This window comes from Ornithorhynchus anatinus, chromosome 11 (assembly GCF_004115215.2).
Source record: "Ornithorhynchus anatinus isolate Pmale09 chromosome 11, mOrnAna1.pri.v4, whole genome shotgun sequence".
Taxonomy (NCBI): domain Eukaryota; kingdom Metazoa; phylum Chordata; class Mammalia; order Monotremata; family Ornithorhynchidae; genus Ornithorhynchus; species Ornithorhynchus anatinus.
Window position 1 is genome coordinate 61,374,631 of NC_041738.1, and position 26,194 is coordinate 61,400,824.

At 49.8% G+C, this 26,194-nt stretch overlaps 1 protein-coding gene across 4 annotated transcripts in view; it reads left to right on the top strand.

The window, feature by feature from the left end:
* MYO1D (myosin ID) overlaps window positions 1-26,194 on the top strand; it is a 260,352-nt gene that overhangs the window by 207,541 nt on the left and 26,617 nt on the right. The window contains exon 22 of one of the 4 annotated variants that reach the window (XM_029074921.2): window positions 5,064-5,413. The exons of the other annotated variants lie outside the window; for them this stretch is intronic. Coding sequence (XP_028930754.1) covers window positions 5,064-5,079 — 16 coding nt within the window. The 3' untranslated portion in view covers window positions 5,080-5,413. Of the gene's footprint in view, window positions 1-5,063; window positions 5,414-26,194 lie in introns of those variants that run through there. 4 annotated transcript variants of the gene reach the window in all.

Consider the following 26,194-nt stretch of genomic DNA (forward strand, 5'->3'; position numbering starts at 1 on the left):
CCAGCGCTTAGAACAGTGCTCTGCACATAGTAAGCGCTTAACGAATACCAACATTATTATTACTTACATACATCATAAAAAAACACATACACATTCTTTCTCTCTCACTAATTCCTGCCTTCCCACTCTGATTTTTCTGCACCAAGCAGAAGAGTCCTCTAAAATGCAAGCTCACTGTGGGCAGGGAATGTATCTACCAACTCTGCTATATCGTACTCTCCCAGGTGCTCAGTACAGCACTCTGCACACAGAAAGTGCTAAATAGATACGATTCATTGATTGATGAATGCGAGCTCCATGTAGAACAGTGACAAGTCACGTCTAAGTCCCACCTGGGTAGTCTTCCCAGTCCTCACAACAGTGTTCTGCCCATAAAAAGCATTCAATAAATACTATTGCTAGAAGCAGCGTGGCTCAGTGAAAGAGCATGGACTTGGGAGTCAGAGGTCATGGGTTCAAATCCAGGTTCCGCCACTTATCAGCTGTGTGACTTTGGGTGCCCCAGTGACCTCATCTGTAAAATGGGGATTTGAGACCGTGAGCCCCACGCGGGACAACCTGATGACTTTGTATCTACCCCAGCGCTGAGGACAGTGCTTGGCACATAGTAAGCGCTGTACAAATACCATCATTATTATTATTATGATTGTCCTGTCAGTTCTACAGTCCTGTCGGTTCCGACTCCTGTCAGTTCTACCTTCACAACGTGGCCAAAATCCAGCCCTTCCTCCCCATCCAAACTGCTGCGACATTGATCCAACCACTTATCTCAGCCCCTTGCTGACCTCCCCGCCTCCTGCCACTCCAGCCCATACTCCACTCAGCTGCCCCAGTTTCCTTCAAAAACATTCAGACCACCTTTCCCCCCTCCCCAAGAAACTCCGGTAGTTGCCCATCCGCCTCCGCGTTAAGCAAAATCTCCTCGACGTTGGCTTTAAAGCACTTAACCACCTTCTCCCTCCTACCTCACCTTGCCGGCGCATTTCGTTCCGCTGGGGCTAACCTTCTCCCTGCACCTCCGTCTCGCCTCCGACCTCTCGCCCACATCCTCCCTCTGGCCTAGAACGCCCTCCCTCCTCCTCTCAGACAGATAATAATAATAATGTTGGTATCTGTTAAGCACTTACTATGTGCAGATCACTGTTCTAAGCTCACAGGCTTAATCCCCATTTTACAGATGAGGTAACTGAGGCACAGAGAAGTTAAGTGACTCGCCCACGGTCACACAGCTGCCAAGTGGCAGAGCCGGGATTCGAACCCACGATCTCTGACTACCAAGCCCGGGCTCTTTCCACTGAGCCACGCTCCTTCCCCCACTGAGGCACGAGTTGCTGTCATTATCGAAGGAGCGTCTTATCGAAGGAACATCTCCTCCAGGAAGCCTTCGCTGACCGAGCCCTCCTCTCTTCTTCTCCCACTCCCTTCTGCGCCGCTCTCCCTTCCTGCTTCATTCGCCCTCCCTCCCAGCCCCACAGCGCATACGTAGAGATCTGTAATTTATCTGTTTATTTATTTATATGAGTTCGCGCTGGCCAGGGAGTGTGTCTGATGTTCTGTTGCGGTCTCCCAACTGCTTAGGACCGTGCTTTGCACACGACGCTTAATAAAATGATTAATAATAATCACTATTATTATTATTATTGATACATCTGTGCCCTCTCAGCGACCGGAACACCTTCACTGTGCTCGGGATTGGAGGGTCGGGGTCCCGTGGGACCATTTAGCCTCCAAGATCAATCGATCGATCAGTCAATCAGTCGGGAGCACTCAGGTCCTTCTGACTCCCGGTCCTGGGCTCCACTGACTAGGCCGCATTATTTCCGTCAGCGGCATTTATTCACTCATTCAATCGTATTTATTGAGTGCTTACTGTGTGCAGAGCGCTGTAGTAAGCGCTTGGAATATACAATTGACAACAGATGGAGACAATCCCTGCCCCAAAACGGGCATTTATTGAACACTTATTGTACTAAGATTGTACTATTGTACAATCTATTGTATTGTATTGTATTGATTGTATTGTACTATTGTACTAGAGAAGCAGCGTGGTACAGTGGAAAGAGCGCGGGCTTGGGAGTTAGAGTTCATGGGTTCGAATCCCGGCTCCGCCACGTACCAGCTGTGTGACCTTGGGTAAGGCACTTAACTTCTCTGTGCCTCAGTTACCTCATCAGTAAAATGGGGATTAAACCTGTGAGCCCCACGTGGGGCAACCTGATTACCTTGTATCCCCCAGCGCTTAAAAGAGTGCTTTGCACATAGTAAGCACTTAACAAATATCACCATTTATTTTTTATTTATTTACTAAGCCCTGGGGAGAGTACAGTGTGACAGAATTGGTAGGTGAGATCCCTGCCTCCAAGGAACTTACAGTCTAAGGGGCATCAGTCGATCCATCCAGTGGTATTTATGCAGCGCTGATTATGTGCAGAGCATGTCTCCCCCATTTAGACTGTGAGCCCGTCACTGGGCAGGGATCGTCTCTGTCCGTTGCCGAATTGTCCATTCCAAGCGCTTAGTACAGTGCTCTGCACATAGTAAGCGCTCCATAAATACTATTGAATGAATGAATAATAATGTTGGTATTTGTAAAGCGCTTACTAGGTGCCGAGCACCGTTCTAAGCGCTGGGGTAGACATAGGGGAATCAGGTTGTCCCACGTGGGGCTCACAGTCTTAATCCCCATTTTCCAGATGAGGGAACTGAGGCACAGAGAAGTTAAGTGACTCGCCCACAGTCACACAGCCGACAAGTGGCAGAGCTGGGATTCGAACTCATGAGCCCTGACTCCAAAGCCCGGGCTCTTTCCACTGAGCCACGCTGACAATGTACTTACGCTTCCGTGTAAAAGTACTTACGTCCATATGCCTAATTTAGGTATTTCTATTCATGTCTGTCTCCCCCTCTAATAATAATAATAATGGTATTTGTTAAGCACTTACTATGTGCAAAGCACTGTTCTAAGCCCTGGGGCGCTACAAGCTGATGACGTTGTCCCGCGTGGAGCTCCCAGTCTTAATCCCCATTTTACAGACGGAGTAACTGAGGCACCGAGAAGTGAAGTGAGTTGCCCAAAGGCACACAGCTGACACCTGGCAGAGCCGGGATTTGAACCCATGACCTCTGACTCCCAAGCCTGGGCTCTTTCCTCTGAGCCACGCTGCTTCTCTTCTAGACTGTAAATCCCTTGGGGGCAGGGAACATGTCATTTTATTGTTGCATTGTACTCTCCCAAGAGCTTAGTGTAGTGTTCTGCACACAGTAAACACTCAATAAATAGGCCTGAATGAAAAAGGCCATGGTAGTACGATGTCTCAGTGCTTAGTACAGTGCTGGACACATAGTAACAATTACCGTGATCACTATTATCGTTACAAGAGCTGCAGCCCAGAGTCCCATGACTCCTGTCCCGAAAACCCTGACCACCGCTCCAGACTATCAATCAGCTGATCGATAATAATAATAATGATGGCAATTTGTTAAGCGCTTATTTGGTACCAAGCACTGTTCTAAGCGCTGGGATAAAGGCAAGGTAATCAGATTGTCCCACGTGGGGCTCACAGTCTCAATCCCCATTTTACAGATGAGGTCACTGAGGCCTAGAGAAGTGAAGTGACTTGCCCAGGGTCACACAGCAGACAAGTCCGGGCTCTTACCACTAGGCCATGCTGCTCTTAATCCACCAATGGTCTTTATTGAGCGCTGACTATGCGCAGAGCACTGTTCCAAGGGCTCGGGAGAGTACAGTACAAGAGAGCGGCCCTTACGTTCCCCGGGTGGCTGATTTCTGATACAGAGAAGCAGCGTGGCTCAGTGGAAAGAGCCCGGACTTGGGAGTCAGAGGTCATGGGTTCTAATCCAGGCTCCGCCACTTGTCAGTTGTGTGACTTTGGGCAACTCACTTAACTTCTCTGGGCCTCCATTTGGAAAATGGGGATGAAGACTGTGAGCCCCACGTGGGACAACCTGATGACCTTGTATCCCCCCAGAGCTTAGAAAAGTGCTTGGCACATAGTAAGCGCTTAACAAATGCCATCATTATTGTTATTATTATTATTATACCCCAGGCTCAGGTACCAGTTAAGAAGCACTGAGGTAGTTGAAGAGGATATAGTAATGTTAAGCGTAGAGAAACAAAAGACACAAGCAGACTAAGTCTTTCCTCTTCTCCCACTCCCTTCAGCTTCATCTCCCTGACTTGCTCCTTATTATTATTATTATTATTATTATTATTATTATTATTGTTCACCTTCCCTCCCGGCCCCACAGCACTCCTGTCCATATCCATAATTTATTTCTATTCATGTCTCTCTCCCCCTCTAGAGTGTAAGCTCCTTGTGTGGGCAGGGAAATATGTCTGTTTATTGTTCTTTTGTACTCTCCCAAGTGCATAGTACAGTGCTGGGCACACTGTAAGCGCTCAATAAATACGATTATATGAATGAACGAACTCTGTTATATTGCACTCTTCCAAGCGCTTAGTACAGTGCTCGGCACACAGTAAGCACTCACTAGTAAGAAGCAGCATGGCTTAGTGGATAATGATAGTAATAATGTCGGCATTTGTTAAGCACTTACGATGTGCCGAGCACTGTTCTAAGCGCTTGGGGGGATACAAGGTCATCAGGTTGTCCCACGCGGGACTCACAGTCTTCATCCCCATTTTACAGATGAGGTCACTAAAGCCCAGAGAAGTGAAGCGACTTGCCCAAGGTCACAGAGCTGACGAGTGGTGGGGCCAGGATTAGAACCCATGACCTTCTGACTCCTAGGCCCGGGCTCTATCCACTACGCCAGGCTGCTTCTCTAGCCCAGACCTGGGAGTCGGAAGGACCTGGGTTCTAATCTCGGCTCTGCCACGTGTCTGCTGTGTGACCTTGGGCGAGTCACTTCACTCCTCTGGGCCTCAGTTACCTCATCTGCCAAATGGGGATAAGCGCGTGAGCCCCATGTGGGACGGGGACTGTGTCCAACCTGATTAACTTGTAGCTACCCAAGTGCTTAGAACAGTGCCTGGCACATAGTAAGCGCTTAACAAAGACCATCATTATTATTATTATTAGAAAGACCACCGATTGATAGAAGTAGAAGCAAGAGGCCCTTAGGACGACCCCCATTTTCCTCCATCTTCCCGAAGAGGCCCCTGTCCCAGTTTGAACTGAAGAGGATCCTAGTCTGGGGACTTTTTATGGTTGTCAGCGGTGTCAGTCAGCCGCGAGGCATCGAACGCGAAGAGGTCTTGTCTGCTCTTTTCAAACCACAGGTATGAACTTGTGATGTTAGCAGAACACTGAGCGCCGATTCAATGTTTATCCCGCAGTGGAGAAGAGCTCGTACAGTGTATTTCCAGAGGAAAAAATAAAACAAAAACGGGAAAGAAAACACTCTGTCCCTCCTTCACCCCAAAGGTTCTTACACTCTGCCGCTTCGGCTTCCCAGGAAATGTTTACAGTTTCCTGGCCCCGGGAGGTTTTTTTCCAGGGTCAATGCATAATGCATGAGAGGCAATCTTCAGGCTTTCCCCAGGGCTGAAGTGCTTGAGGAAATCCCTTCAAGAAATCGGTGGCCTATTTCACAAGCTGCTTCCTGAGGCCAGAGGTTATGCCCTGGAGCCCCTAGGAAGAAATTTGGATGTGATCTGGGTCTCGGGTTATATCTAAGCTCCGTTACCGCATTGCAGAAACCCCAAATTTACCATCCTTAGCAGTTTATGCTCCATTTTCCTCTGCACTTCCCTTCTAATAAAAGAATGAAATCAGACAATTACTAGTCATCTGGCATGCCTTTTGTCCTTGGAGAGTGGCTCGTTACAGGCTCATCTGCTGGCGGTTCCTCAATTTCTCGGGAATATTTGTCTCGTCGTGGGCAGGGGACGTATCTGCTAGTTCTAACTGAGTGTGATATTCGTTAAGCACTTACTCTATGCCAGGCAGTGTGAGAAGCGCTGGGGGGGGGGGGGAAGAATACGAGCAGATGGGGTTGGACACAGTCGCTGTCCCACATGGGGCTCACGGTCTTAATTCCCATTTGAATGGTGCTCTCCCAAGCGCTTAAGGACAGTGCCCTGCACATCATTTGACTAGTCACCACTGCTGGGTGTCGGATTGCTAGAAATCTCTCAGCCCCAGGTCTGCCGACCTGAGGAGCCAAGATTAATTTCTCAATCTGAACACACCAAGCGTATAGTGTATTCATTCATCCATTCAATCGAATTGATGGAGCGCTTACTGTGTGCAGAGGACTGTAATAATAATAATGTTGGTATTTGTTAAGCGCTTACTATGTGCGGAGCACTGTTCTAAGCGCCGGGGTAGACGCAAGGGAATCAGGTTGTCCCACGTGGGGCTCACAGTCTTAATCCCCATTTTACAGATGAGGTCACCGAGGCACAGAGAAGTGAAGTGTGACTTGCCCACAGTCACACAGCTGACAAGTGGCAGAGCAGGGATTCGAACCCATGACCTCTGACTCCCAAGCCCGTGCTCTTTCCACTGAGCCACGCTGCTTCTCTGTACTACGTGCTTGAGAGAGTACAATAGAACGAAGAGACCCATTCCCTGCCCGCAACGAGCTTACCGTCTAGAGGGGGAGACAGACATTAATATGAATAAAGAAAGAAAGAAATTACAAATATATATAAAAATGACCAAAGTCGGGTCTTTGCTCCTTCCTGTCAGTCTAAAGTGGAAGTCGTGGCCTATGGTAGGGGTGAGGTGGGAGGAGGGCCCGGAATTCCAAAGCCACCTTCAGAATAATAATAATAATTATGATATCTGTCAAGTGCTTACTATATGCCGTAATATTTAGTACTAAGCACTGGGGTGGATACAAGCAAATCAGGTGGAACACAGCCTCATCCATCGGTGGTGTTGATCGAGTGCTCACTGTGTGCCGAGCACCGTCCTAAGCACTTGGGAGAGTACAATAAAACAATATAACAGACACATTCCCTGCCCACAAGGAGCTTCCAGCCTAGAGGGGGTCAAAACGGGCTCTTCCCTCAGGAACGGGGATTCAGGGATCATTAATAGGGGTGACTCAAGCAAGATGTTTGCTTTTTAGGTATTTGTTAAGCACTTACTAAGTGCCAGGCGCTGTTCTAAACACTGGGATAGATACGAGCTAATCAGGTTGGACCAGATCCCTGTCCCTTATGGGGCTCACGGTCTTAATCCCCATTTTACAGACGAGGAGACTGAGGCCCGGAGAAATGAAGTGACTTGCCCAAGGACGCACAGCAGACAAATGTCAGTGGAAAGAGCACAGGCTTGGGAGTCAGAGGTCATGGGTTCGAATCCCGGCTCTGCCACTTGTCAGCTGGGTGACCGTGGGCAAGTCACTTCACTTCTCTGGGCCTCAGTTACCTCATCTGGAAAATGGGGATGAAGACTGCGAGCCTCACGTGGGACAGCCTGATGACCCTGTGTCTACCCCAGCTCTTAGAACAGTGCTCTGCACCTAGTAAGCGCTTAACAAATACCAACGCTATCATTATTATAATCAGAGTGGCACAAAGTAAATACTTAACAAATTCTATAATTATTATTAGTAATAGCACTAAGGATGCTCTTCCAAGAGGCCTCCTTTCCTCCTCTCTCCCGCCCCTCCGCGTCACGCTGACTTGCTCCCTTTATTCATCCCCTCTCCCAGCGTCCATATCCGAAATCCATTTATTTCTATCAACGCCTGCCTCCCCCTCTAAACTGTCAGTTTGCTGTGGGCAGGGAATGTATCTGTTTATTCTTCTATCGTACTCTCCCAAGCGCTTAGCCCCGTGCTCTGCACACGGTAGGCGTTCAATAAATGTAACTGAATGAATGAATGAAGTGCGGAGGCGCCGTAGAAGAAGGGAGGGAGAGACGGGGAAAAGAAGGCTTAGCTAGGGAAGGCCGATTAAGTTGGTGCGCGATCGTCGCCCCGAGAGAACCCGTCTGTGCCCCCCGGATCTCCCCATTAACCTTAAACTTGCCCACGGGACTCCTGGCTCTTGTTGCCACTCTGCTATTATCATTTTATTCTCTTGGGTCTCTCCTGTGATGACCCAATTAAAATAAGCCGCTTTCCTCTAATCGTGACTACGTTCTTAAACCTTCTGGCAATACGTTTTTTTCCCCCAGACTCACTGTGGGGTCTGCTTCGCGGAGAAACCTGAATTATCTGGATTCCCAGGAACGGGATCTCGATATCTTTCGCTAGCATCGGAAGGGGTGGCGGACTTCTGAGAGGCAAAACCGAGCGTGTTTTGTTCCGACGTATCGTCCGATCGCCCCCGCCCCCAGCAACTCTCCCCGACCTAAAGCCTTCTGGCACTTGGGTGGCTTAAAAGAGATCAGGCCTGCAGAATCTCAGGAGACAAGTGAGATGGGAAAGATTCCCGGGCAGCGCCGAAGTGATTATAACGGGCAGCTGGGCATTTCCTGCTGTTGCCCAGAGCTTGGAAGGGGGGGGACACCATGAGGGGCAGCTGTTGTCCTGAGTGCCGCCTTGGGCTGAGCGGGATAAAAGATCAAAGAGGAGCGGCGTGGCCTAGTGGAAAGAGCCCGGGCCGGGGAGTCAGAGGAGTCAGCTGTGTGACCTTGGGCAAGTCACTTCACTTCTCTGGGCCTCAGTTCCCTCATCTGCAAATAGGGATTAAGATGGTGAGCCCCATGTGGGTCGGGGACTGTGTCCAACCTGATGAGCTTGGATCTACCCCAGGGCTTAGAACAGTGCTTGGTTCATAGTAAGCGCTTAACAAGTGCCGTAATTATCATTATTATTATTCTTCGGGGCCTGGGCTGGAGGGCTCATTGGTCTGACCCTCTCCTAGGGTTGCTTAAGTTTTTACGATTCTTAATCTCGGGACCGTCTAATCCCTGAGGAGAGGCTTCAGGCTGTGGTGAGAAGCAGCGTGGGCTAGTGGGGAGAGCCCGGGCCTGGGAGTCAGAGGACCTGGCTCCTCCACTTGCCTGCTGGGTGACCTTGGCCAAGTCGCTTCACTTCTCTGTGTCTCAGTTCCCTCATCTGCCAAGTGGGGATCCGCTACCCGTTCTCCCTCCAATTTTTAATCCGTGAGCCCCATGCGGGACCCGATTATCTTGCATCTGCTATCAGCATTTAGCACGGTGTTCTGCACCCAGTAAGTGTTCAATAAACACGATTGACTGACAGACTGACCGAGAGGAATTAGCACTTGAGGATCTGCGGCTGAAGGGTTTAATATGTAATAAGTTCTTTGTGGGCGGGAAATGTGTCGGCTTAGTGTTGCATCGTACACTCCCAAGCGCTTAGTACAGTGCTCTCCACACAGGAAGCGCTCAATAAATAATGACTGAATGAGTGACCGATTACTCTAGCTGAGTTCCAGGTGGAAGAGTGGATGTTGGGGTGAGGGCAGGTGAAAGTGGGGATGGCTATGAAATTGCCTAGAAAGTCAAATATCCTGAACTGGGTGACAGACAGATTTGCTCTAGCACGGGCTCCTCTCCGCTTCTCCGGCCTTAAGAATGATGTCATTATTACCAGAAATTATCGAGACTTGAAACGTGCCGCGTTAACCTTTGGTATTGGTATTACGGGTATGAAGTAACGCGGTAGATGATCAATCTTTGCAGCAAATAGAAAATTCTTGCTCTTTCGTCAAGTTTAGAATAAATGAGCCATGTAAAAGGGGGGAAAAAAAAATCATCTTTTGCTTCCGGATCCAAGGTGGATCGTGGATGACTGAGGCGACAACGACTGAGGCCTGGATCGTCAAGTCTCCGAATTACGTGTCGTTTGTGTCCTGATTCTTTACAGTGTAAGCTCCTTATGGGCAGGGAAGAGGTCTGCTAATTCTGTTGTATTGTACTGTCCCAAGCCTTTAGTTGCATACAGTAAGTGCTCAATAAATACCACTGATTGATTGATTGACTCTCCAGAGAGTACTAGGTTCTGTAGGGGACATGCAGAAAGAGGTGGTCCCTGATTTCTGGGAGGTGAGAGTTTGGGGTTTGGGTTTTTTTAATAATATTTAAGTGCTTACCATGTGGCAAACACTGTTCTAAGAGCTGGGGAAGGTACACGTGAATTAGGTCAGACATTGTTTCTTGTCCCGCATGGGGCTTAGAATCTAAGTAGGATGGAGAACAGGTATCTCCATTTTACAGTTGAGGAAACCGAGGCCCAGAGAAATGAAGTGATTGCCCAAGGTCATACAGCAGTCAGGTGGCAGAGCCAGGATTAGAACCCAGATCCTTCTGACTCCAAGGTCCGGGTTCTACCCACTAGGCCACGCTGTTTCTTTGGGAGTTACAGTGACTTATGCTTTTTCCCTTCTAATCAGTCAGTCGGTAGTATTTTTTGAGCCCTTCTCTGTGTAAAATTCTGTAGAATTGCAAGCTCCTTGAGGGCAGGGATTCTGCTTGCTAACTCTGTTGTAAACTCCCAAGTGCTAGTACAGTGCTCTGCACACAGTGAGCACTCAAGAAACGCCAGGGATTGACCGACTAAACCTTGGAAGAGTGTAGTAGTTAGAAAACTCAATTCCTGTCCTCAAGGAGCTCACAGAGCAGGGAGGGTGACAGACACTAAAGCGGATTGCAATTTGCAATCGCGAGCGAAACAACAGAGTTTAAAAAGCGGGACAAAAGGGTTTTGATGGCAGAGTGGGAGGAGGTAAGGGGGAGTGTGGAACCCAGTGCTTAAGCCAAGTTCCGGAGTGGCGATGGAGGGGAGACAAAGGGGGAGCCATTAATCGAGGGGAAGCGACTTCACAGAGGAGCAGCACGGCTTAGTGGAAAAAGCCTCTAAACCTGGGTTCAAATCCTGCCTCCACCCCCTTGCCGGCTGTGTGACCTCAGGCAGGTAATTTCACTTCTCTGTACCTCAGTTTCCTCGATTGTAAAATGGGGGTTCGATTCCTGGTCTCCTACTTAGACTGTGAGCCCCATGTGAGCTTTGATGAACTTGTCTCCACCCCAGGGCTCAGAACAGTGCTCGACACAGAGCGCTCAATAAATACCCTGCTTATCGCTGTCATAATTATAGTTGGGAAGAGAGAGGGAATTTTCTTCTTTTCCTGGACCTTCCCCGTTGCTGACGGGATATCCTGGGAGGCTAATGACTTGGCCTTCAGGGACCTCGACAGAAAAGGGAACAGGAGGTACTCCTTAGAAGAGCATCCCTGACCAAAAGAACGGCTTTGATCAGCCTTTCCAGGAATGAAGCTGGACGGGAAGCACAGCATTCCAGGATTCCAGAAGGGATGGGAGGAAGCGAAAGGGACAACTCTATCCGGCCAAGACCACGAGTGGAGTTTCTCCTTGCACCGCTTCTGAGGGTTGTGCTCGGTCGTAGTGGCTTTGGGGTGGTCGCAATTCGGGGGCTGGAGCACAACCCCAGGAGAGGGGGAGAGAGAGAGAGAGGAGAGCCAGACACATGCACACACACACACAGGCTCCCCTGAGCAGAGGACCGGTTTCCATGGCAATAGCATCAGCATCTGAATGACTTTCTGTCACAACAAGTTGGTGATTTAATGAGTTCATTACCGAATTCCAAAGGAATAAAAAAAAACCCCAACGTGAAAGTGGATGAGCCCCTTCCCCATGCTCCGAGAAGCCAGAATCCGTAGAGAGGGAGCCATTTATAAGCCAGGCAGCATTCAGAGGCAGGTTTCAGCCTAAACCACAACTGCAACGCTTTTCCTTCCCAGCGAAAATTTCGGTCGGATCTGCCGGACCTTCCTAGGAGCTGAATCCGAGGGGACCCGCGTGTCAAGGGGAAGGGGGAGAGCCGGCAGTATATTCCCCTGCGGTCTCTCGGGCCTGCTGTGATTTATTTGAGCCTATCTATTGGACCTTTCATTTGGATTTGCTCTCTTCATTCACTCCCACCTCAGCCCCACAGCACTTAGGTCCCTCTCTGTGATTTATTAAATGTCTGCCTCCCCTTCTAGACTGTAAGCTCCTTGCGGGCAGGGACCAGGCCTACCAACTCTGCCGTATTGTACTCTCCTAAGCGCTTAGTCCAGCGCTCTGCCTGTGGTAAGTGCTCAGTAAATTCCACTGATCGACCGATTGATATAATTACATCACAACAAGCACCCAGAGGCCACGGTGGGCCTGGTTTAGAGCAGAGAAGTTGAACGGCTGACGGCGGGAGGGATTTTGGATTTCACATACACGCACGATCAACCGACAAGAGCTCCGGAAGAGCAGCTGCAAGGAAGAGGGGAGAATACAGTACAAGAAACAATACATTCCCTCCAGTCCTGGGGCTTTGTGCAGAGAGAGACAGACAGAGAAAGAGAGAAAGAAAGAAAGATTGTGTCAAACGAGATTAGCATTTTACAGGATCAGGATTGCTTTTAGAATGAGTCTTATTGGGGCAATTTACATATGGATACTGAATCTGTGAATAATAATAATAATGGTATTTTTTGAGCCCTCACTACGTGCCGGGCACTGTACTAAGCACTGGGGTGGATACGAGCAAATCGGGTTGGACACAGACCCTGTCCCACATGGGGTTCACAGTCTTAATCCCCATTTTAGAGATGAAGAAACTGAGGCCCAGAGCAGTTAAATGACTTGCCCACAGTCACATGGCAGCAGACAAGTTGCTTAGTGGAAAGAGCCCGGGCTTGGGAGTCGGAGGTCGTGGGTTCTAATCCCCGCTTTGCTTCTTATGAGCTGTGTGATTTGGGGCAAGTCACTTTACTCCTCTGGGCCTCAGTGACCTCATCTGGAAAATGGAATTGAGACCGTGAGCCCCACGTGGGACAACCTGATTACCTTGTATCTATCCCAGAGCTTAGAACACTTAAGCACAGTATGTGCTTAACGAATACCGTCATCAAGTGGAAGAGGCGGAATTAGAACCTGGATCCTTCTCACTCGCGGGCCCGTGCTCTCTCCATCAGGCCGTGTTTAAAGCACACTTACAAGTCCAGCTGAGTACGCGAACACAGCTCCTTTGAGCCGGAGCAAGAGAGAGACTGGCTTAAGGGAAAAGTCTCAAATTCCCGAATGGATAATGCAGCTGCGTCTCGGAGCCCCGCAGAGGTGGATGTAAAATTTGGGCAGGAGGAATCAATCCATCAGTGCGATTTCCGGAGCTCTAACGTTGAGCACAACGCTGTACTGAGCACTTGGGAGAGCCCAATAGGGTTGGTACCCTGCTCTTTTGGAGCTTATAAGGAAGCTAGCCCTGCTGTTGGATGCAGGGAACAGAAGCAGAGGGGGCCTAGTGGAAAGTCAGAGGGTCCGGGTTCTAATCCCGGCTCCGCCGTTTGTCAGCTCTGTGACTTTGGGCGAGTCACTTCACTTCTCTGGACCTCAGTGACCTCATCTGTAAAACGGGGATGAAGCCTGTGAGCCTCACGTGGGACAATCTGATCACCTTGTATCTCCCCCAGCGCTTAGAACAGGGTTTTGCACATAGTAAGCACTTAACAAATGCCATCATCATTATTATTATTAATCTCGGCTCGGCCACGTATCTGCGATGTGACCCTGGGCAAGTTGCCTAACTGCTCTGTCCCTCAGATTCCTCATCTCTAAAATGAGGGTTAAATCCCACTCCCTCCTATTGTGAGCCCCATGTGGGAAAGGGCCTGCCACATGGATCTACCCAGTGCTTAGAACAGTGCTTGGCACATAGTAAGCGCTTAACAAGAGCCATAAAAATAATAACAATAGAGAAGTAGCTTGACCTAGTGAATAGAGGCCGGGCCTTGGAGTCAGAATGACCGGGATTCTCATCCTGGCTCTGCCACCTGTCTGCTGTGTGACCTCGGGCAAGTCACTTCACATCTCTGGGCCTCAGTTCCCTCATCTGTGAAATGGGGATTAAGACTATGAGCCTCATAGGACTCTGTCCCATCCGATTTATTTGTATCTACCCCAGCGCTTAGTACAGTGCCTGGCACATAGTAAGCGCTTAACAAATACCACAGTTATCATTATGATTGTCATTTAATTAAGGAGCCCCTACGCGCTCCATCTCCTTCAACCTCCTCAATCCTCCTCCACCAAGCTCTTCCCAGAGCACGGAGCGATCATGACAACTGGGAGGGATCTCTCGCTCGCATTTGTTTTGCCCTGATGAAAAGGCTCAGGGATGTCAGGGAGAGGCAAAACCCACATACTCCACGAAAACTCATCTAGCAATCAATCGGCCGAATTTGTTGAGCGCTTCCTGTGCGGGGAGCACCGTACGAGCAGATGGTTTCAACCTTTTCCCTCAAAAAGCCTTTCTCCCGAAGCTGCTAAAAAGGAGCAGAAAAGCCGATTTGCGTTCCGTCTCTTTTTAGCTTCCCTGCCTATCATCTTGTGGGATGTTAAATATACATACGTACGCACACGCCCACACGCACACACACGGGGAGCCTCAAAAGCAGAGCACGGTGCCAACGTGCCATCCGAATCGAGAGCACTTGTAGCCTCCAAACTTGTGTGAGCTCTGGCCGTACCCCAAGGACCACTTACTGTTCTAAACCGCTCACTCCAACTCCGCCTCGATGGGAAGCAGCAGGACCCAGTGGATAGAGCTCGGGCCTGGGAGCTAGACCTGGGTTCTAATCCCGGCTCCTCCGCTCGCCCGCTGGGTGGCCTTGGACCAGTCACTTCACTTCTCTGGGCCTCGGTTCCCTCGTCTGTAAAACGGGGATTGAGACTGGGAGCCCGGTGTGGGACGTGGACGGTGTCCAACCTTGTATCTACCCCAGCGCTTAGAACAGTGCCTGGCGCATAGTAAATGCTTCACAATACCATTAAAAAAAACCACAAGAAATCTTCCTGAACGATGGACCTTCCTTGCCGCAATACCCATAAAACTTTAATTTGATGTACCTTAAGAACCCCTGGCAAATTCAGGCACTTCCCTCTCTTTATTGATTTGCTGGTTGAGGAAACCGTCTCTTTTTGAGAGTCACCTGAGCTTGTGAAGTTTGTTCAAGAAATTATGTTTGCGATGTGATTTTGAGTGACAGCCCCCGGGGCTGAGAATAACTGTCCAGGGTCATGGACATGGTCACTGAACCTTTGAACCCCTTTTGGTATTTTCATCTCACCCCAGCCCTACCCAGTGAAAATTTGTCCTGGTTTTTTTTCCTCCAATTTACAAGGCCAGCAAGTCTGTAATAACAATAATAATAATAATAGTATTTATTGAAGACTTATTTTGTGCCAAGCACTTTTCATTCATTCAATCCTATTTATTGAGCGCTTACTGTGTGCAGATCACTGAACTAAACGCTGGGGTACAGTACAGTACAGCAATAAACACACATTCCCAGCCTACAATGGCTTACAGTCCGGAGGGGGAGACAGGCATTAATATAAAGAAATAAATGACAGATATGGGCGTAAGTGGTGTGGGGCTGGGAGAGGGGATGAATAAAGGGAGCGAGTCGGGCGACGCGGAAGGGAGTGGGAGAAGAGGAAAGGGGGTCTTAGTCAGGGAAGGCCTCGTGGAGGAGATGGGCCTTCAATAAGGCTTTAAAGGCTGGGGAGAGTCAGTGTCTGTCGGATTTGAGGAGGGAGGGCGTTCCGGGCCTGAGGCGGAACGTGGGCGAAGGATCGGTAGCGAGAAGGATGAGTTAGAGGTACGGTGAGAAGGTTATAGTGAGAAGGTTAGCGTTAGAGGAGCGAAGCATGCAGCCTGGGTTCCAGAGAAGTGAAATGACCTGCCCTAGGATGGACACAGTCCCTGTCCCACATAGGACTCACTTCCTTCATCCCTATTTTACAGATGAGGGAACTGAGGCACAAAGAAGCGAAGTGATTTGCCCAGGGTCACAGAAGAGACAAATGGCAGAGCCGGGATTAGAACCCAGCTCCTTCTGACTCCCAGGCCCGGGCTCTATCCACTGGGCCACGCTCCTTCCCTGTTGGGCCACCAAGGGAGAACAGCTTTGACCACCGAGACCTTTCGCCTCTCTTTGAACGTCTAAAACTCGGGGGCACCAAAGGCGACTTTTGGGAGAAGTGAAACGTTAGCGAACTGCTCAGCTTGAAACTGAAATGAGACTTGGCTGGGAACCCAGAGGAAGTAAGGCACACCGCAGTCACTCGAACATTTTATGGCAGGCGGGAGGGAGGGTGTTACAGGCTCGGACAAGTTGTTTGTGGTGAAGATAAGGCAGGATGCAGGTCAGGCCAGGCTCCTAGGCCTCACAGAAACAGGCAAAGCAGCCGTTTCTCCGGCCAGTGGCTAGGAAATGTTCCCCTATGTGGTCGGAAGACTATTTAGTACGAGGAGGATTTATTTAGTACGAGAAGCGGCGGGGGCTTCGAGGCAAAAGCGTGGCTCAGTGGAAAGAGCACGGGCTTGGGAGTCAGAGGTCATGAGTTCGAATCCCGGCTCCGCCACTTGTCAGCTGTGTGACTATGGGCGAGTCACTTCACTTCTCTGGGCCTCAGTGACCTCATCTGTAAAACGGGGATGAAGACTGTGAGCTTCATGTGGGGCAACCTGATGACCCTGTATCTACCCCAGTGCTTAGAACAGTGCTCTGCACATAGTAAGCGCTTAGCAAATACCAACATTATTATTATAATTAAAAGCCCAGGTTTGGGAGTCAGAGGACGTGGGTTCTAATCCCGGCTCCGCCACTCGTCTGCTGTGTGACCTTAGGCAAGTCATTTCACTTCTCTGAGGTGCCCTCATCTGTAAAATGGGGATTAAGACCAGGAGCCCCACATGGGACCCCCTGATTACCTTGTATCTACCCCAGCGCTTCGAACAGTGCTTGGCACATAGTAAGCGCTTAACAAATACCATCATCATTGTTATTATTGTCATCTAGCCTGTAAGCTCATTATGGGTAGGGAACATGTCCGCTAATTCTGTTGTTCTCCCCCAAGCGCTTAGTGCAGCGCTCCGCACAGAGTAAGTGCTCGATCAATATGCTCGATTGATGGGTGGCATCTGTCAAGTGCTTACTCTGTGCAGAGCACTGTACTAAGCGCCGGGGTCGATCCAAGAACATCAGGCCGGACAGAGTTTTGATGCGGGAGGGAGTCTGTCCCTAGGGACGGATCGGTCGGTCGTCGCTGCCGAGGAAAAGTTAGACTGTAAGCCCGTCAAACGGCAGGGACTGTCTCTATCTGTTGCCGACTTGTTCATCCCAAGCGCTTAGTACAGTGCTCTGCACATAGTAAGCGCTCAATAAATACTATTGAATGAACTATTGAATGAAAAGTTCAGTGGGTTCGGCACGGCACCGGAAAGGATGAGCGAAAGGCAGAGAACAGCTGACCAAGTCCTTTGAAAGCAGGGGAATTTTTGCCGCTGCCCTGTTGACAAGCGCCTGAGCTAATATTAATCTCTCCTCTTGGGCACGCGGGCCTCTAGAACCGAACCGTGGGCTGTCTTTCCCCCCTCGCCCCCACCCCGTCGATGCACTCCGCGCGCTTTGGGATTGTCGAGCCGGTTCGGGGCGGGGGGGGGGGGAGGCGCCCACCCACAGGAGGAGAGGGAGGGGAGCGAGGGAAGAATATGGTCGAGCAGCAGAAATCCCAGCTGCCAGGACGCATTCGGCAGGGTACAGCAGGTGTCGGCTCAGGCGGCCCGCGCCCGCCTCTCAAAATAGAGAATCGGAATTTCAAAAAACAAAAGTCCTCGGAGAGAAACAGTGGGCTTCGCTGCCTCCCCCCACCCCCGAGGCAGCTGGAACCAACTGTTCTGGCCTGGACTGGCCCCGCAGTTAGAAGGGAGTCTCATCTGTCTTTCCTTTTTTTCTGGGATTTGTTAAGCGCTCACTGTGCGCCAGGAACCGTTCTGAGCGCCGGGGTAGATACGGGGTAATCGGGTCGGACCCGGCCCCCGGCCCACGTGGGGCTCAGTCTTAATCCCCATTTTACAGACGAGATGACGGAGGCACGGAGAAGTGAAGTGACTTGCCCGAGATCGCCCAGCGGACAAGCGGCGGAGCCGGCATTAGAACCCAGGTCCTTCTGACTCCCGGGCCTGTGTTCTATCCACTAGGCCGTGCTTTAACCACCCCGGTGCTCAGTACCTTGTTTGGCCTATAGTAAGTGCTGAATAAATACCACCATTATGATTATTACGATCGTTATTATTCCTGGATGAAGAGCAATATGGGAGCGAGCCTCTGAATGACAGAAGGCGGAGACGAGCGTTGGCAGGAGGCTGGGCTACTTTTCCCATCCTAATACTTTGCGGTTTCCATCTAATAACCAGAGGGTTTTCTTTCGCCGAGTCAAATCGGCTGAGAGAGGGCGGCCCTCCTTTTGGGAGAACAATCCCAAACTTCAGCCGAGGAGAAAATTGAAAATGCACGCACATCCGAAAAAAGCCCCCCCAAACCTTGGTAAAATTTCATACTCGGGCGCCTGCTGAATGCAATTCAGAGAAGTAGCCTGGCCTAGTGGCAAGAGCCCGGGCTCGGGAGTCAGCGGACGTGGGTTCTAATCCCGGCTCCGCCGCTTGTCTGCTGTGTGACCTTGGGCAAGTCGCTTCGCTTCTCTGGGCCTCGACTATCTCATCTGTAAAATGGGGATTAAGACCGTGAGCCCCACATGGGACAATCTGATGACCCTGTAGCTACTCCATCACTTAGGACAGTGTTTGGCACATAGTACGCGCTTAACAAATATCATTATTATTATTTCTCCTGCTGTAAATCATGTGGAACCACATTCCATTCTAGTAGGCCTGCTCCGTCATTTTGAAAAGCCCTGTCTCCCACCCCTCTACTCTAAACTCCTTGAGGGCAGGAATAATAATAATAATAATAATAATGTTGGTATTTGTTAAGCGCTTACTATGTGCAGAGCACTGTTCTGAGCACTGGGGTAGATACAGGGTAATCAGGTTTTCCCACTTGAGGCTCACAGCTAATCCCCATTTTACAGATGAGGTCACTGAGGCACAGAGAAGTTAAGTGACTTGGCCACAGTCACCCAGCTGACAAGTGGCAGAGCCGGGATTCGAACCCATGACCTCTGACTCCCAAGCCCGGGTTCTTGCCACTGAGCCAAGCTGGTGTATATCAACTCCATTGTACTCTCACAATCAGTCAAATCAATCAGTGGTATTAACTCCTCACAGCACTTCCGCACGAGGACTATGTCTGTTTATTGTTGTACTCAACGAAGCGTTTAGTTCAGGACTTCGCACACAGTAAGCGCTCAATAAATACGATTGAATGAATGAAAATCAGTAATTTATTTATTTCTATTAATGACTGTCTCCCTCTCTGGACTGTGAGCTCATTGTGGGCAGGGAATGTGTCTGTTTATTGTCGTAGTTTATTTGCCCACGCTCTAGTGCAGTGCTCTCACACAGTAAGTGCTCAACAAATACCATTAATCGACTGCAGAGCACTGTACTAAGGTCAGCCGAGAGTAATAATAATAATAATAATAGTACTTGTTAAGTGCTTACTATGTGCTAATCACTGTTCTAAGCGCTGAGGTAGATACAAGTTAATCAGGTTGGACACAGTCCCTGTCCCGCTTAATCCCCATTTTTTAAAGATGAGGTAACCGAGGCACACAGAAGTGAAGTGACTTGCCCAAGATCACCCAGCAGATAGGTGGTGGAGGCAGAATTAGAATCCAGGTCCTTCTGACTCCCAGGCCTGGGCGCTGTACGAAACAATAGAATAGATAGACATACCGATTTGTACATTCCAAGCGCTTAGTACAGTGCTCTGCACATAGTAAGCGCTCCATGAATGAATGAATGAATGAATGAATATTCCCTGTCCTTAAGGAGTTTACAAACTAGTGGGAGAGACAGATGTTGATATGAATGACAGCAAGGGGAAATGTGGAGGGTGTAAATTCAGTCATTCATTCAATCGTATTTATTGAGAGCTTACTGTGTGCAGAACACTGTACTAAGCGCTTGAAAGGGACAGTATGGCAACAGATATGGATATAAAGATATGGACATAAGGGCTGTGGGGTGAGGGAGGGTGGGGGTGAGGAGCAAAGCGCTTAAGGGGGTAAGCAAAGGGCCAGATGGGGAAGTTAGGGAAACAAAAGGAATCGAGGCAGGGCCTGGTGACCCCCCATCATTCCCGCCACCTTCCTATTTCCTCTGGCGGAGAGGGTTGGGCTTGGATTAAGTAAATTCAGGACCGTCTGGGTCACCTTCTTGAATAAACACACCCAAATCACCTCTAGCTACTGCAACCTCACCACCCAACCAAATCCCTCCCCGGCCCCCCTCCCTGCCCGCCTTCCTCGGCCTAGTTGGCTCCGTTTCTCCTCTGTGTGACGGAGGCACCAGAGATTTCAAAATATCCTCCTCTCGGATAGCTCGCCCCCCTCTTTACCCCCCCATGTAGGAGAAGACACAACCGATAAGTCACGATGTAGACACGGTATCCATCTCATCCACGTTCCTTGAAAATCCCAGGGCCGGGCCGTCGTCGGTTTATTCGACACTGTAGAACTTGCCCTGGAAAAGCGGAAGGCTTCAGGTTCCCCTGCTAGGAATCGGCCGGAGAGCGCTTTATGCCCCTCCACCGCCTTGACAATTTCCAGTTTGTCTGGACCAGAGGCCTTGGCTAGCTCTTCCTCTGACCCCGCTGACCGCTCCGAGGTCAGAGAAGCAGCAGGGCGTAGTGGGTAGAGCCCCGGGCCTGGGAGTCAGAAGGCCACGGGTTCCAATCCCGGCTCCGCGTCTTGTCAACCGGGTGACCTTGGGAAAGTCGCTTCGCTTCTCCGTGCCTCAGTTCCCTCATCTGTCAAATGGGGATCGAGACTGTGAGCCCCACGTGGGGCAGGGACCGTGTCCAACCCCATTTGCTTGTATCCACCCCAGCGCTTAATACGGTGCCTGGCACATAGTAAGTGCTTAACATATACCACAATTATTATTATCATTATTATTATTATTATTGGCTCAGTGGCGCTGAATGCGATTCTGCATCATTTCTCTCCTTTGACTAGACTGTATTAATATCCTTCTCCCCCTCTAGACTATAAGCTCATTGTGGGGAGGGAATGTGTCTGTTTATGGTTGTATTGGACTCTCCCAAGCGTTTAGTACAGTGCTCTGCGCACAGTAAGTGCTCAATAAATACAACTGACTGACCGATTTACAGTCCCTCTAGACTGTAAGCCCGTTGTGGACAAGGAACGTGCCTACCAGCTCTATTGTATTGTTCTATTGGACTCTCCCAAGCACTCAGTACAGTGTTCTGCACACCGTAAGTGCTCCATAAATATGGTTGATCGATCGATCGATTGGACAAATGGCCTTCTCCTTCCATCCCTGCTCCGAGGTCAGGAGGGCTTCGTCCTGAGACACTGAGGAAGATAGTTACGAGAGCTCTGGTTTTTCTGGTAAAAACTCAGCTCTCCAAATGAGCCACTGTGTGGATTAGCCAGGGTGGAAAGCAGCGTGGCCTAGTGGAAAGAGCCCGGGCCGGGGAGTCACAAGATCTGGGTTCTAATCCTGGCTCTGTCACTTGTCTGCTGTGGGACCGTGGGCCATTCACTTCACTTCTCTGGGCCTCAGTTCCCTCATCTGCAAAATGGAGAATCAAAACCTGTTCTCCCTCCTACTTAGACTGTGAGCCCCATGTGGGACCTGATGATCTCCTCTCTTCCCCAGAGCGTAATACAGTGTTTGCTGTATATAGTAAGTGCTTAACAAATACCACAATTATTAGTAGATATTCTAGTTAACGTTAACAATATAATGTACAAATGTGAACCTGCTTTTGTCCATCTCTCGTCTCAATCGGCCTATGGCCGATCGTCTTTATGGAGCACTTGTGGTGTGCGGAGGACTGTGCTAAGCGCTTGGGAGGGTAGACGTATTCCCCACCCACAGCGAGCTTACGGTCTACTGCTACATACTACAGGATGGACAGCCTGACACCCCTTACCCAGCTGTGAGCGGAGGGTTAAAAAAACACCACATTGCGCTCCACACTGGAACCTCTCACGGGAGAAAATGGGTCAAGGAGGAGTAACCACCTCCAAGATTTCACTTGGGAACCATGGGCCGCTGGCTAACTTCACCCCCCTCCTCCCCGCGTGTCCCTTCAGAGAAATGGTCTAGCGGCCAGAGTCCGGCCCTGAAAGTCAGAAGGACCTGGGTTCTAATCCCGCTCTGCCACTCGTCTGCCTTGTGACTGTGGGCACTGTGGGCTTCTCTGGGCCTCAGTTGCCTCATCTGTAAAATGGGGGTTGAGAGTAGGAGCCCCACATGGGACAGGGACTGTGTCCAACCCGATTAGCTTGTATCTACCCCAGTGCTCAGTACAGTGACTGGTGCATAGTAAGCACTTAACAAATATGACAACTCTCTTTATTGTGATGATGATTCTCTGTCACGGATGCAAGGGACAGTTCATCGTATCCTCCCGGTTCAGCCGTCTTGGAAAACCAAGCTGGGCGATTTGAGTTGGAACAGTTCCATATGCACAAGGTGACTGTCACCCAACCTTTCTGGACTATCTAACCTTGTTCATAGGCCTTAGGGGAGCAGCTTGGCCTAATGGATAGAAGAACCTGGGCCTATGAGTCAGAAGGATCTGGGTTCTAATCCCGGCTCCACCACTTGCCTGCTGTGTGACGCTGGGCAAGTCGCTTCACTTCTTTTGCCTCAGTTTCTCATCTGTAAAATAGGGTTGAAGACGGTGAATCCCGTGTGGGGCAGGGACTGTGTCCAACCTGACCCCAGCGTGCGGTTCGGTGCCTGGCACATAGTAACCGCTTAACCAATAGTATTTCCAAAAAAAAAAAGAGGAGGTCGAGGAGCAGAGAGAGGATTGTTGTTTTGGCCACCCAGGGATTAGAATTACAGTGCGTTTTCTCGATGAGCAGCTTTTTGCTCCCGGAGTGCCCTGAAAGGAGTCCAGAGTTCAGGGAGACGGTCAGTCGATCGTATTTATTGAGCGCTTACTGAACCCAGGGGAGGGTGGGAGCTAATGAGAAACCAGGAACGTTGACGGCTCCATTCCCTGATCTGCGGGGATGTGTCTGTCGTATTATTACAGTGTCCTGTCCCACGCGCTTAGTACGGTGCTCTGCGCGTCGGAAGCACTTAGTAAATACCATTCAGTCAGTCAATCGATGATATTGACTACTAAACGCTAGGGAGAGTCCAAAAGAACAGGAGTCGGCGGACAAGTTCCCTGCCGTCAACGAGCTTACAGCCTAGATGGGGAGATGGACATGAATAGAAAGGAAGAATTTATAATAACTAATTTCTAGCTACGTACAGAAGCGCTGAGGGGCTGAGGGAGGGGAGGCTATCAGACCATTGACTGACTGATGGAAATGCCAGAAGGAGTTCATGACTGTGAGGTGTAAATAAGCAGTTTGTCTCCACTGAAGATCAAGAGGCTTCAACGGGGAAACTTGGAGATTGGGCCGTCTCCCCAGGTGGCAGCCATTCTCCAACTGCAAGCCCTTGGGTGGGCTGGGACACAGAAGGCCCCCAGGAATGGCTCCTTTGTGGCTAGAACCCGGGGCCGGGCGTCAGAAGGACCTGGCTCCTAATTCCGGCTCTGCCACTTGTCTGCTGGGTGACCTTGGGTCCGTCACTTCACTCCTCTGGGCCTCAGTTCCCTCATCTGGAAAATGGGGATCGAGACCGTGAGCCCCACGTGAGACAGGGACTGTGTCCAAACTGATTTGCTTGTATCCACCCCAGCGCTTAGTACAATGCCTGGCACATAGTAAATGCTTAAAAATACCACAATTCTTATCATTGTTATTATTATTATTATTATCATTTCCTTCTCCCCTGACCACCCGCAAATGAGGGAGGGAAGGGTCCCAACTTCCCTCCCACCCTTCCTTTCTTGATCAATCATGGGTATGTATTGAGCTTTTACTGTGTGCAGGGCACTGTACCAAACACTTGGGAGAGTACAATAATAATAATATAATAATGTTGGTATTTGTTAAGCGCTTATTATGTGCAGAGCTCCGTTCTAAGCGCTGGGGTAATCAGGTTGTCCCACGTGAGGCTCACAGTTAATCCCCATTTTACAGATGAGGGAACTGAGGCACAGAGAAGTTAAGTGACTTGCCCACAGTCACCCAGCTGACAAGTGGCAGAGGCGGGATTTGAACTCCTGACCTCTGACTCCCATGCCTGGGCTCTTTCCACTGAGCCAGAGTTGGTAGACACGGTCCTTGCCCAGCAGGAGTTTACAGTCTTAGAGGGCAGAGCATTATTGCAAGGAGGGAGAGGACAATATGAGAGCTGGTAGACATGTTCCCTGCCCACAAGAACCTTGCAGTCTAGGGAAGGAGACGGGCCTTAAAATAAATTACGGATATGGGCGTAAGCGCTGTGAGGATGAAGGTGGGGCGAATAACGTGTGCTTAGAGGGGAACATGATCCAAGTGCGTGGGAGATGGAAAGAGAGAGGGAGGAGGGGAAATGAGAGCTTAGCTGGGGAAGGCCTCTTGAAGGAGGTGTGATTTGGGAAGGGCTTTGAAAATGGGGAGAGTGTCGGACGCGAAGCGGAGGGGAGTGTATAATAATAAAAATAATTTATCATCAAGTGCCGTCGAGTCGTTTCTGATTCACAGCGACTCCATGGATATATTTTCTCCAGAACGTCCGTCTTCTGCCGTAATCCGTAACCTTTCTGACTGTTCTTCCGTTATCGTCGTTATGGTCTCTATCCATCTAGCTGCCGGTCTGCCATGTTTTCCCTGGGCTTTTCCTAGCATTAATGTCTTCTCCGGGGTGATTATGATTATGATTATGTGTCCACAATATGCTTATCTAACTCGAGTCATTCGGCCTTCCAAAGACCACTTTGGCTTAATTTGCTCCGAAATCCATTTGTTCATTTTTCGGGGAGTCCGTGGAATTCGCCAAAGTCTTCTTCTCCTACACCACATTTCAAAAGAATCGATGTTCTTTCTATCCTCTTTTTTTCACTGTCCAGCTTTCAGATCCTTACATCGTCACTGGAAACACCATAGAATTGTCAATTTGTATTTTTATAATAATGACAATAATAGTGGTATTTGTTAAGTGCTTACCACGCGCCAAGGTCTGCTCTAAGCGTTGGGGTAGATACTAGGTAATCAGGTCAGACACAATCCCTGTCCCATATGGGACTCACAATCTTCATTCCCGTTTTACAGATGAGGGAGATGAGGCACAGAAAAGTGAAGTGATTTGCCCAAGGTCACACAACGGACAAATGGCGGAGCTGAGATTAGAACCCAGGTCCTTCTGACTCCCAGGCCCGGGCTCTATCCACTAGGGAGCACTGCTTCTGATCAGTCAGCTGTGTGACTGTGGGCAAGTCACTTAACTTCTCTGTGCCTCAGTTACCTCATCTGTAAAATGGGGATTACCTGTGAGCCTCACGTGGGACGACCTGATGACCCTGTATCTACCCCAGCGCTTAGAACAGTGCTCGGCACATAGTAAGCGCTTTACAAATACCAACATGATTATTATTATTATTATCCAGCTGAGCCAGAAAGGTCTGGCTTCGACGCAGAGAGCCCCCACTCTCCCTTCCTTCCCACTCCCGGGCCGGGCCGCCTTCCTTCCCACTCCCGGGCCGGGCCGAGTTCCCGGCTCTGGGATCGGAGCCGTTTTCCCCTCATCTTCCCAGAGCTCCAGAGGCAAGATGCTGTTTGGACTTTCATTCATTCATTCAGTCGTATTTATTGAGAGCTTACCGTGTGCAGAGCATTGTACTAAGTGCTCTGAAAGTACAATTCAGCAATAAAGAGAGACAATCCCAGACCGCACTGGACTTAGAGTCTGGAAGGGGGAAGACAGACATCAAAACAAGTAAGCAGGCATCAATTTAAATAAATAGAATTATAGATATATACATAATTGCTGCGGGGCAAGGGGAGAAGAGCAAAGAGAGCGAGTCGAGGTGACACGGAAGGGAGGGGGAGCTGAGGCAAAGGGGGGCTTAGTCTGGGAAGGCCTCTTGGAGGAGGTGAGCCTTCAGTAGGGCTTTGAAGGGGGGGAAGAGTGATCGTTAGGCGGATTTGAGGAGGGAGGGCGATCCAGGCCAGAGGTAGGACACGGGCCAGGGGTCGAGGGAGGGACAGGTGAGATGGAGGCCCAGTGAGAAGGTTAGCGGCACCAGAGGAGCGGAGTGTGCGGGCGGGATGGAGAAGGAGAGAAGGGAGGTGAGGTAGGAGGGGGGCGAGAGGATGGAGAGCTTCGAAGCCAATAGTGAGGAGCGTCTGTTTGATACGGAGGTTGATAGGCAGCCACTGGAGATTTTTGAGGTGGGGCG